The sequence below is a fragment of the Pongo pygmaeus genome, chromosome 13 (genome assembly GCF_028885625.2).
Source record: "Pongo pygmaeus isolate AG05252 chromosome 13, NHGRI_mPonPyg2-v2.0_pri, whole genome shotgun sequence".
Taxonomy (NCBI): Eukaryota; Metazoa; Chordata; class Mammalia; order Primates; family Hominidae; genus Pongo; species Pongo pygmaeus.
Genome location: NC_072386.2, coordinates 29,994,133 through 30,007,035, shown reverse-complemented (window position 1 = coordinate 30,007,035; position 12,903 = coordinate 29,994,133). Strand labels below are relative to the sequence as shown.

At 44.5% G+C, this 12,903-nt stretch overlaps 1 protein-coding gene across 2 annotated transcripts in view; it reads right to left on the bottom strand.

Moving 5' to 3' along the window:
• The window catches only part of MOB3B (MOB kinase activator 3B), a 200,930-nt gene that overhangs the window by 28,106 nt on the left and 159,921 nt on the right, over nucleotides 1-12,903 (bottom strand). For both annotated transcript variants that reach the window (XM_054502244.2, XM_063650476.1), the window contains exon 3: nucleotides 713-915. In XM_054502244.2, the coding sequence (XP_054358219.1) occupies nucleotides 713-915 (203 nt within the window). The remainder of the gene's footprint in view (nucleotides 1-712; nucleotides 916-12,903) is intronic.

Sequence of the window (12,903 nt, the reverse complement as noted above, 5' to 3'; positions counted from 1 at the left end):
GGTGATGAGGTTTTTAGGGGTCCTTGACTTCTGAAGCACAGATTGAGTGCCACTGGAAAGACAGCTTTTGAAGAAAATAAAAGTAGTCCCCATTCACCTAAACAATAACACTAAGGATTTAATCATATCAAATGTTCTCTATTCTAATATATCTCATTGAAGCTGCATCATGGAAAACTCAAATGTGAGAAGCAAAGTCCCTATGAGACTGTATCCTTATTTAGGGCTTAACTTCTATCACTACCTCTGGAGTAAAAGCTGCCCAAAGGCAGTTTTACCTGACTGTATGCCTAGCAGCTGGCACACAGTAGGTGCTAAATATTTATTTACTGACTGAAGAAATGTTTCTGATAATCTTTGATTAACAGAGTGAGAGAAAATATAAGATATCAGAGATGTCCATTTAAGGAATTCAATAAGTGGAAGAATGACTTTGGAGCTGAGAATTAAAGCTACTGCCTCTGATCCAAACTATTATATTCCCACAACATTCTGCCACCTCTTGGAGGGTAATCTCGGACACTTATTTGTTGACAGTGGACATCTTGGCATCTCCTGGCTGTTGGTTGACCACTAAACCCCATTCAATTCTGCAGCCCTCAGGCTAACAGCTAGCCATCAATGAGCATTTTCCAGGGATTGACAATGCGCTCTGACAAATGGCCGAGCTCCTGGGGTGACTTGGATACCATTATTTCATGGTGCCACTTACCAAAGGCTCTAGCTCCTTGCGGTCTATGAGGTTCATCTCTGTGACAAAGTAATAGAAGTGTTTGTAGCAGGTGTTGACATGGGCCTCTGCACCCATCACAATGACCCGGTCGAAGTGGTGGATATAGACGTGGACAAAGACCCGGAAAAGGCGGCACAGGATCTTCTTGCAGATCTGAAGGAAGTTCTTCGGGAAGGGAACACCTAGAGAAGAAAAAAAGAAGAAAGAATGAAACCATGATGGGATAGATCCTTTTCCTCTTTCCTCTAATATGAAAACTGTCTGAGGGCAATGCTACAGAGAGACTGGCACTTGTCACAGGAGTCACAGGGAGTGTGTGTGTGCGCGGGGGTTGGTAGCAAACTAGAAAGCACCTTCCACCATCAAAGGGAGCAGTTTCTGTGACTACAGCCAACAGTGGCCATATAGGGATGGAGGTGCAGTGTTGTTAGAGCTTCTAATTTTTCAAGATAATTCAGACATTTAGAGTTATACGTGGACCTGCTGCATTTTTTAAACATTAGCAATTAACTTGAAGTTTTAAAAAGTACCACGAGTCAAAATAAAACATCTCTGTAAGTTACACTGGGCCTGCAAGCTACCAGTCTGCAAAGCTTTTTCTGAGGTATACTGTTTCTGAAGTGGGCAAATTCAATAACTTTCATAGATGCTTTGCATCACAGATTCCCCCTTCGTCTCCTTGAGGAAGGTAAGAGTTGGGAGGAAGTCTTGTTTTTCATAACACAGAAAGGGTGAGTGGTCATCGAAGTCACTCAGATTTCCCGTCTGATAGCCACTACTCCCAGCTTGGTAAAGCAACAAATTGCAGGATCGCAAGCCCACTTCCTTTCTCCATCTCAAACACTGCTTAAGCTGTTTTGTTATTTGCACTGTCCTTAAGTGGTAACGTGTTGTAATGGGTTCCTAAGCTAAACAGACATTGTTGGAATTCTTACTCTGCTCCCCTTCCAGCTGTATGACTGTGGGCAAATTGTTTGACTTTTGGTTTCTCATCTGTAAAAGAGCGGTCATAATAAGGTCTTCCTTAAATGGCTGGGAAGGTATTAATGTAAGATCCTCCTACAGTGCCTAGAACATAGTGAGAGCTTATTAAATTAATAATGTCCTCCCTTTTCTCTGCAAGGTAAGGTCTGTTGTTATAAGGAAAAGAATTACCAGGCCAGATGCGGTGGCTCACACCTGTAATTCCAGCACTTTGGGAGGCTGAGGCAGGCAGATTGCCTGAGGTCAGGAGTTTGAGACCAGTCTGGCCAACATGGTGAAACACTATCTCTACTAAAAATATAAAAAAATTAGCCGGGCGTGTGGCGTGCGCCTGTAATCCCAGCTACTCAGGAGGCTGAGCCAGGGGAATTGCTTGAACCTGGGAGGTGGAGGTTGCAGTGAGCCGAGATCGCACCACTGCACTCCAGCCTGGGCGACAGAGTGAGACTCCATCTCAAAAAACAAACAAACAAACAAACAAAACCAACAACAACAAAAGAATTACCCTTGTCAAAGAAAGGTAGAAATGACCACTAGCCTTTCAGCAAAATTGTAGAACTATGCACAGCACATGCCCCAAGTCCCCAGGAAGCCTGGAGTTTTGCTGTCCTTTCCTCCACAGAAACTTAGCAGCAGCTGCCTGGTGAGACACTGTAATGGGATCACCTGGGACCCCAGGGCAGGATGAGAAGGAACATGTCTGGCAGGCGGCAGTGACAAGATCTGCTTCCCTTGGGTCCCAGCGCTGATACTGGCTTTTCTTTGAAACAAAGTGGCAACATATCAAATGAACCCAGGGAGAAGTTCTGGCACTGCTTGGGAGCTGACTGCCTGGGCAACAGATGCTGGGATTTGGGGTTGAGGGTGCGGTAGAGCCGAGGAGAAGGTGGAGGGCAGCCGCGTGCAGAGTTTATGGGCTGCTTTCTCAGTGGAGAGGGGCCTGCAGAACCACTGCTGCCACACTGGGGGCGGGTCTGGAGTCTTTGAAGCCTGAGTCCCAGAAGTGATGGAATTCCCTCTAAGACAGGTATGTTTCCTTCACAAGGTGAGTCCTGTAACCCACCTGGTGACAATGCCAGGAGGTCGACATATGTTGTCTTCACAATGTATCTGTGGAATAGGTTTTATTATTCCTATTAATGTTTCATAGATAAATAGCACTGAAGCTCTTCAGCATGAATTCTGTTGCTAAAAAGTGGTAGGGCTGGGATTTGAACCAAGTCAGCCTGACTCTAAAATCCAAAAAATGGGTATTACGGAGTACAACTCTCTCTCTTGCCAGGTTAGAGGAACCACTCGATTGTCAAGCACAGTGAGGCATCTAAAAGTTACTCTTCGGTGGCACAGAAACACAAATAAGCAAAAGAAAGGGGGTGGGGACAGAAGGCAGAGAAAGACGGAAAAATGTCCACAGCATCAGAAGCCACAACCAGAGGTGAAAAGAGGTCAGCTAACATACTCTGCTGCCTTCAACGAGAGTATGTTAGCTTTCTCTGCCCAGGCCTTAAGACCACAGACCTGGGATTAACAGTAAAAAGTAGTATTTACTGAGCTCTTACTATGTTCTAGGAACTGTGCCAAGCCCTTTCTATAGATTAGCTAACTGAGCCCTCAGAACAGGCCTTAAATTATTTCCATCTCACAGATAAAGAAATGGATTTGGGACAATTAAGTAGCTGCCAAGGTCACCCAGCAGGGAAATAGTAGAGGAGAGATTTGGCCAGTTAGTCTGGCTCCAGAGTCCACCAGCACTGCTCTGGGGCTCTGCACACACTTCCAGCTCTGAGGCCCTTCCTTTCTGGGCAGCTCAAACTCCCTCAAGTATGCTCCCGCTTCTCCTCCCCTGGTTCCAGTCTCATGGAAGCTCACCAGATGCTGGGGGACACAGGGACTTTCAGCTGTGCCAGTTTATCTGTGTGGCCCTTATAGCCAGCCCCCCTACCCTCCACACTGACTACAGATAAGGCAAAGTTTTGGACACACTGCGGATGCTCATGGCAATTGCTGGACCCCTTTAGGCTGTCTCCAAGCGGCTCTGTTCCCCCCATCTCTGCCACTGCTCAGCTCAGAAATCTCAGCTGTGCCTTCCATTCCATACCTGGTCTCTGACTTGTCTCTGGCCTTGAAGGGGGTTTGCCTCTTGCCTATCCATTTTGGGCCATGGCTTTAGAGTAGTTGGTTTTGGAATCTGGAAGACCTAGTTTAAAATACTAGCCTGACTTCTTACTAGCTACAGCTTATGTAGCCTATGTAGCTAGTAAGCAGTAGGGCTAGGATTTTAAACTAGGTCTTTAGTTTAAAATCCAGTCGAGTCTTCATCACTCAACTTTATTATAAAACTAATACACAAATTTACTTTGTAGTGTTTTTATAATAGTATCTGTACTGTGCTTGGCACTCAGTGGAAACTTTGGGAGTAAGTTCAACTTTCATTATTTCCCACCTGAACTCCTCGGCTAGGTAGGACTCCAGGCTCAGAATCTCTTGGCTCTGGCTGCTAAGTCAGGCCCCATTCTTCCACCATTCCCTCCCTTGCATGTAATTCATTCTTCAAAAGCAAAAGCTGCAAACGGTTCAAGTTGAGACATGTTCAGCATACACTGCAGTCACCCCAGGCCAACTCCAGACACTGCAAAGAGGTTGGGAGCTCTCAGGAGCCTAGGAAACCCCACTGGGTTCTCTGCTGAGTCAGAGACAAAATCTAGCTCACAGAGAATGGGGCAAAGAACAGGAAAGCTACATGCATTTGAAAAGTTCTCATATTTATTGATGGTGCAGGGGCCAATTCTATAGTTTGCATACTATTCTCACCCTTTTCTCTTCTGCCTTACGGACGTCCAGATTTGTGTGTGTGTGTTTTAAATAAACCTTCTCTTTATTCCAAGGTGGGACTTGGAAGAGGTTATCCCTTCAGATGGAGAGACCTGGACGTCCACCCCTTCTGCAGACTCTGGAACTTTCTCATTCTGTGTAACTAGCCTCATGGCAGCAAGATAGAACAAGATGCAGCTTGCTGACCCACTCCCTTTCCTGGCAGGCTCCAGAGAGCCAGTTCATGAAAACTGATTGATTTGAGGTGGTTTTCTTTATTCATGTTGCTGCAAAGAAGTATCCAATCTCCATTAAATAACTAAAAGAAAAGGGAATTCCAAATGAGGGCTGATCTGTATATGTGCAATGTCATTTAATCCCAGTGACACCCTGAGTAGTGGAATTATTATTTCAGGTTTTTTGGGTTTTTTTTGTTTGTTTTTGTTTTTTTGAGACGGAGTCTTGTACTTTCACCCAGTGCAGTGGCACGATCACGGCTCACTGCAAGCTCCGCCTCCAGGGTTCTTGCCATTCTTTTGCCTCAGCCTCCTGAGTAGCTGGGACTACAGGTACCTGCCACCATGCCCAGCTAATTTTTTGTATTTTTAGTAGAGACAGGGTTTCACCGTGTTAGCCAGGATAGTCTCGATCTCCTGAACTTGTGATCTGCCCGTCTCGGCCTCCCAAAGTGCTGGGATTACAGGCGTGATCCACCACGCCCGGCCCAGTTTTTTTTTTTTAATGGAAACTGAGGCTTAGCTCAGTTAAATCATTTGCCCCAGGCCACAAGGGTCAAAGGAGATAGAGATTTGGCTTCAAAACTCAGGCTCTTTCTTCAGCATCCTATAGGTTCTATGGTGTCAGGGAAGGTGAAGGACAAGAATGCCATTTTATCTTAATGTATTCATTTTTTAAGGACAGGGTTTTACTCTGTCACCCAGGATGGAGTGCAGTGTCACAATCACAGCTCACTGTAGCCTCAGTCTCCTGGGCCCAAGCAATCCTCCTGCCTCAGCCTTCCAAGTAGCTGAGAATACAGGCATGCACCACCATGCCTGGCTAAGTTTTATAAATGTTTTTGTAGAGACAAGGTCTCACTATGTTGCCCAGCCTGGTCTCAAGCTCCTGGGCTAAAGTGATCCTCCCACCTCAGCCTCTCAACGTGCTGGGATTACACGTGTGAGCTATCTTGTCCAGCCAAGAACACCATTTTATGACCTGCACTTAGCTTGCTTGTGGAAGGAGCTCAAAAAATGTTTGTTTTAAAAGAATCCAGTTCAGCAATTGGAAGAAGAAAGGCAACTGGATCACCTTGAACGCACACTTGGCTAGCTACAATGGCATCCTGGACCTGGGGAGCTGTGCATGGCTGGGTCTGAGCAAAGGGCAACCTGTGGTCTACATGGCACAAATGACCCAACATCAGGACCATAACCAATGCCCTCCTTCTGCCTCATGAGTACATAAGACACGACAGACCCTCCACTTCAGTATTCCCCATTATGTGTTTTAAAAATCACTATTCTTGAGAGATTCTTGGCTAAAAAGAGAGGATTCTGAGACCAAATATATTGGCAAAAATGCTGTTTTCATAGAGGTTTACAATGTACCCAAGCATAGTAAAGGATCTGAGAATATCTGTAGCAAAAAGTCCTATTTAAATCTGGATTCCCCTTTGCTCATAATAGCTGTTGATTTAAAACACAGAGTCTGTAATCAGAACTCCTAGGCTTTGTTTCTACCTTTACGACTTATTCACAATGTAGCCATATGCAGATGATGTCGTGTCTCCAAGCCTCACTTTCCCCTTAAAAAATATATCCCTTAAAGAAAAATGGGGATATATTAATGTTATTTGTAGCTTAGGTTGTTGTGCAGATTAATTACATAAACATCTAAAAGGTTTAGCTTACTGCTTGCAGATAGTGAGTATTCTACTGTGAATTGTTAGTTTTAGTATCCCATTGACCAAATGGTCTTTGTAACACACTTTGGGATTAAATTCCTGGCTATTTATTTTCATGATAGCAGTCTTGGCATTAATACATCAATTCTGAACGAGCAAAAAACTTACAGTGGCAGGTACTAAATAAGCCCTGGAGTATAATCTACCTTGCATTATTTTCTACTAGTTTCTCAAACTTATGTCTTATATTGCTGTAAGTTCTCTGAACAAAGGGACTGTGTTATACTTTGATTCCACCTTTGAAAGCACCTGGCACAGGCAAGGCAGGGAATACTTCATCGATCAAAATTGAATCAGAAAAGAGCAGTGGTCTTATTTAGTCAAGATGTGAATCCATCATCTCCTGTTTGGGGGAGGCAAAAAAAAAAAAAAAAAAAAAAGAAAACCCAGAGCAGAAAGGATAGCTTTTTGCCAGACTCTTGATATATATAGTCCTGGCATGGAAGGCTGCATGTTGCTTTTGGGGAGAAGAGAAAACTTTGCAATGAGGAACACTGTGATCCAGCCTAGGGTGTGGAAAGGAAAAAATCTGAAACTTTCTTTTTATCACTGAAACCTTCCTTCTTCTCTTTTCAATCTTTTTTTTTCAGGTGGTGAGAGTTAATTTTCAGTCACTGTACTCAGAGAGTTAATGCCAGACAACATTAACCAGCAGTCCTAACTGAAATAGATTGTATATCTTAAGGGTTTGGAGTTAAATTTTGACTAGTCTTATAATAATCCAGACAAACCATCAGCAATCATCCCAGACTGTTAGATAGGTGCCTGTATTGATGCTATAGAAAACAATCTTTGATTACAAGATCTCTAAGTGATTTGCAATCAAGAATTGAGTCTCAGAACATGCCCTTCCGTCTATCCTACCGTGAGCTACCACCAGTGGCTCTTAGCTTAAAAGCTGGAAAATTTCAGACTCCAAGAAGTTGGCCCACATTGAGAAAGTGTTCAGACTAGTGCTCCACAGAGAGGGGATGGATATCCAGGTGTCCAAGGATAACCCTGGGCCTGGATGGCTTTGGGTCGTGTGATGTAGCTTAGTTTCGGCAAATGGACCAGTACCGAAATGAAGTTAATGAACCTGAAACAGGGCCAGCTGAGCTCAAGTTTTGGAGTGCGCCGAGGCAACATGCCTAAGCAGAGGCCAGAATCCAAACCAATCACTAATACAAGTTTCTAGCAGGAGTCTGCTCACCGGTTAGACTCAAAGCAAGACTAGAGTTTTCCGAGCAATCAGGCTAAGGAGGAGGCAGGCCAGGGCGCTGGGGGGAGGGTGGAGAGTGAGGAGGGTGCAGGCCTGGAGTCTCTCTTGAAGGCCTAATGAGACAGCCTTGTAGCCCTGTCTCTGTTGCTCATGAAGCCTTGGTACTCAGTCAGGAACCCGCATCTGACAGAGCCCTGCTGAGTTTATGAATGTGTCTAACCACAACTTTCTGATCTCTGATCTCCAAGCCACATTCAGTGTGAGAGCTAAATCGAGTATGAAACATAATAATTTCTCTGGGGCCCCATGCAGATTTGCCTTTCATCTCTGACTTAGGAAATCTCCTTTCTCCCCAAGAAAATTTAATAAAAATTCCAGTAATTTCTGCACTTCAACCCATTTTTCTTTCTTCCTCTTTCCCTCCTGCCCCTCCCTTCCGCTAAGCCCTCAAACATCTCATTCAATCCTTCCTTTTCAGGCACCTCTGAAAGAAAATAAGTTGCCTAAATGGCTTGTGTTATTTATTTTATCTTGTTATGGAGGCCAAAAAAGGAAAAAGTCCTTTAGAATATGCAGAAATGCTTTGGTTGACGAAGGTCCAGGAGATTGGGGGGTGGGGATGTGTGTTCTGAGCTGGCTGTTAATCATTCCTGTTTTCATCATTTTCCCTTTTCTTTGGAAGAGAAAGGCCAACACCTGGGAATGAGACTCTGATCCGTGATCGGTGCTGGGCTGAACCTGGGCTTTTGTGGTCTGAAGAGTAAGAACAAAAAGGTTGTCTCCGGGGATACTGGAGAACTGCCCCCAAACACCTCAAGTTCTGCAAACAACTGGCAGATAGCCCCCTTTATTGAGCACCTGGTTACTGCCTCTTCTTTCTTTAGAGCTTGGCTCAGCGTCTCCCATCATCCCCAGACCCAGCTTCCCTGGCATCTGCTATTCTGCTCTTGAAATTTTCCTGCACAGATCACACATGGTAATTCCACATGTATCTGTGGGAGTCCCTGCTTCAAGTCTATTACCTGCTCCAGACTGGCCACTCTATGAGAGCAGGGACGGTGTCCAGCCTTTTCACAAATGTCTCCTTAGTGACGTCTCCCTAGTGGCTTGGCACCTGGAGCAGGGTGGGTATGGAATAAATACTTGCTGACTGTTGGAATGAGAGCTGAGCTCCTGTGCCACCTGCATACGCTGAAATCAAAACTCAAAGATGTGAAGGGACGGACTCGGACTTTATAGAGCTAGTTTGTGATGAAGAGGGATCTGAATTAAAGTCTGTCTGTCTCAGAGCCTATGCTCCTTCTGTTCTGCCAGGAAGTTTTGCAGGGTTCTACAGCTCCTTTCATCTCATCCAAATACAATTGACACAACTGGAGAAACAAAACTTGTTAGAAGACAAGGTGGAAAAGGGTAGTTTGGCTTTTACTTTCCCAAATGTATGTGTCACTGGGGGTTTAGGACACTGGTGAAACGCCTGGCTCTGGCCTCAATCCCATTTGCGATTCCAGCTGTGGGACTTCTCTGCTGCTTGCCCTTAAGCAACTTTGCTAACTGCCAAAAGCCTCTGTTTTCTTGTCTGAGGAATGGTGATAATACCTAGCTCTTCATGAGACCGTCAGGACTGAATGAGAAGCACAGCACCAGCAGGCACACAGAAGGCATCTGGCAAATGGCAGCCAATGTTACCTATGCTAGGAAGACGGCTCTTCTGAATCAACACCAAGACAGGGGTGACAGGAGGGCAAATGAAACAGGACAGGTGAAGCTGCCTCTTCTCCAAAGGATAAACTCTTCTTGGAAAGTATACTTGGAAGACATGTGATATATGGGAATAGCATGTGAACTGTCCAAGGAGCTTCCAAAGGACACATGATGAAACCTGATGTCCTGGCCAATCCTTTGGGACCCCTGATGGCATGTCAACAACAACCAGAAGTGCCCATGTTTCTCCTTGAAACTGTTGTTCATGTCTGAGGGCATTTGTGCTGTCCCTTCTGTCTTCAGAGTCCAGTAATAAGAGGGATGTGAAAATCCCTTTACAAGTCATAAAAACCACTCATTCTCAATAGTTCATGAATAAAAACAACATCCCACACACGTGGAAAAAGAAAACATACCTCCTCTGGCAGCGTGGCTGAGAACACACCATTTCCAAAATACTTGCAAAACAAGATGCAATCGGATCACAAGGCAAAAACAAAACAAAACTCATGAACAACACAGATGTTTCTTAACAATATATATCCTCCTCCTCTTAGCTTATTCTCTTGCCCCTTCATCCCTATCCATTCTCCTGCTTCCTGCTCTCTCTCTCTCTCTATATATATATATCTATACATAGATATATATATACACATACATATATATATATATATACACACACACACACATACATGTACAGAGAGGGAGAGAGAGAGAGAAGCTTCATGTTCTTGCTGATGCTGATGAAAATTCAGCTGCGAGGATTGATTCCTCTTAGCAGATGTTTTGTGTTATCTCAGTACGTTCCTCAAGAAAGTGTCTGTTCGTCATGCCAAGGAAAACAATCCTGTGTAGCAGGACTTTGTTCCTCTGCCTAAAAAAAGAGAAAAAAAAAGTCCCCAAACAAGCTGACAGCTGCAAATGCTTAGAAATAAACTGGCTACTACTCTGTTTTCCAACTCCCTCCCTCTGCCCCTCCCCAGCCCCTTTGTGCTATCCTCCAGTCTGTTATCATGGTGGTTGGGCCAAAAGAAAGACAAACAGTGGTATGTGATTATATGTTCTCAAGAGAGTCTTAGTTCTTTCAGACATGCCATGTGCTGGGCATAGGAAGTGCTGTTTCAGCCACCCCAAGGAGCAACCATGAGTCCAGTGTGCCTGCTCGTCACACCTCCTCCTACCCCCCAGCGCCACTTGTGAGTTGCTCATCAGCATCCCCAGGTCCCAGATGGCTGCCTTTGTCCCCTGCTTTCACAGCATGGATGTGAAAGGAGCAGCAGATTAAGAAAGACCCAAGACAACCTGTGAAAGATATTCACCGTGGATTGACAATAAAACCCATTAGAAACAAACCCTAGACAGTGTAAACCTGAGCAGTTTGCTGAAAATCAAATGGGACAAATGAGACAGAGCTGAGAACAGGATGTTAATGAACTTCATTGGTTCTGGAAAGTCAGGCTGAGGTACCAGGAGTTTGATCAGGAATATAGGTCTAGGACTACCACACCTTCTGGTTTTTTTCATGAGCCCCAACCAGAATTTGAAAGCCAGGTTCTTTGTCATGGATGTAATATTGTGAGTATCCTCACAAATAAAATTGTTCTTTATTCCCCAGTAGAATCTTTCTTCCATTATGTGGAGGACAATTAACACCAAGTCTTGTCTTGAACAGTTGCTGATCTCTAAGTTTCTCTTCAGCCCCACTGCCTCCTTCCTAGCTCACCTCTTGCCTGGTTTATGCAGGTCCCTCGTAACTGAGCTTCCTTTCTTTACTCCTGCATTTCTCCAATCTCCACTTGGCAGGTGAAGGACCTTCCCAATATGCAAATCTAACCAGGAAGCCTGTTTTTCTGCATAAAACTCTAAAGCAGCCTCCTACTGCTTCCAAGGTGAAATCAAAGCTATTTAACATGCAGGCAAGACCATTTATGATTTCACACATGCATTGGTTCACCATCATTTCTGGATTCTCACGACTTGCATGTAATACTCCAGCCATCTGAAGCTACGATCCTCTTGCTCACTTGCTTCTGGGCGTTGCTACATACTGGAGGGTTGGTAGCTGGAAACCTCTTCCTCAGTTTCTCCATTTCATCTGACTAACTCCCATTTGTTATTCAAACCTCAACTAATTTATCACTTCCTCTAGAATGTCCTCCCTGCCCACCTCACCTTCAGTCTAGTTAGGCGTATCATAACACCTGCTACTTCTTCCATGACAATACGACCACATCATCTTTTAATTATCCATTTTTTTTTTTGTCTCCCAGGAGACTGAAAATTGTGTAATGTCAGGGATCTCTCTTGTTCATAGTCATAGCCCTGGCATTGAATGCACAGCAGAACACAGTGGTTCTCCATATGTAATTATTGAATGTAATGGATTGAATGCTTATGCCCCCCTCAAATGCATGTGTTGAAATCCTAATCCCCAAGCTGATGGTACTAGGAGGTGGGGCCTTTGGGAGGTGATTAGTTCATGAAGGCAGACACCCTATGAATGGGATTAGTGCCTTTAAAAAGGAGGGTCCTGGCTGGGCATGGTCGCTCAGGCCTGTAATCCCAGCACTTTGGGAGGCTGAGGGGGGGAGCGGATCACCTGAGGTCGGGAGTTCAAGACCAGCCTGACCAACATGGAGAAACCCCATCTGTACTAAAAATACGAAATTAGCCGGGCATGGTGGTGCATGCTTGTAATCCCAGCTACTAGGGAGGCTGAGGCAGGAGAATCACTTGAACTTGGAAGGCAGAGGTTGCGGTGAGCCAATATTGTCCTGTTGCACTCCAGCCTGGGAAACAAGAGTGAAACTCCATCTCAAAAAAAAGAGGGTCCTTTTTCTTTCTCCATGTGAGGTTATAGCAAAAACTGCCATCTGTGAACCGGGAAGCAAGGCCTCACCAGATACTGAATCTGTCAGTGCCTTGTTCTTGGACTTCCCAGCCTCTGGAACTGTGAGAAATAAACATTTGTTGTTTATAAGCCACTCTGTTTGTGGTATTTTTGTTGTAGCAGCCTGAATGGACTAGGCCAGTGAATAAACAAATAACCATAGAAACCTGAGTGGCGTGGGAGTGGTGAAGAGCTTCCCCTGCTTGGGTTCCCCTTACTTTTCCCAACTCCAAGCACTGGCCCTTGAGTCACAATCTGAAAACCACTGCTTGGTAGAAAAATATTCATGGAATTGCTATAGGCCCATGTTTAACCAAGTCATGTCTAAGGCAGTAAGGCTACCATGAACATTAATACACAGTTATCTCTTCACACCTTGCAGATCTCGGAGAGAAATGCATCTATCAGATTTTTACTGATACCGAGGAAGAAGTATCTCCCTCTTCAAATTGTATTGTACATTTGCATTGATGTGGTTATTTTCATCTAAATAAAGTCAAACAGGTAGTTTTCCAGAGTTATTAAAGTTTGCAATAAGCCAGATTTGGTTGGCAAATCATGCTCAGTTACATAATGGGAGGAGGTGGGGGCAAGGGAGAAGATAGCAATGTCATTGA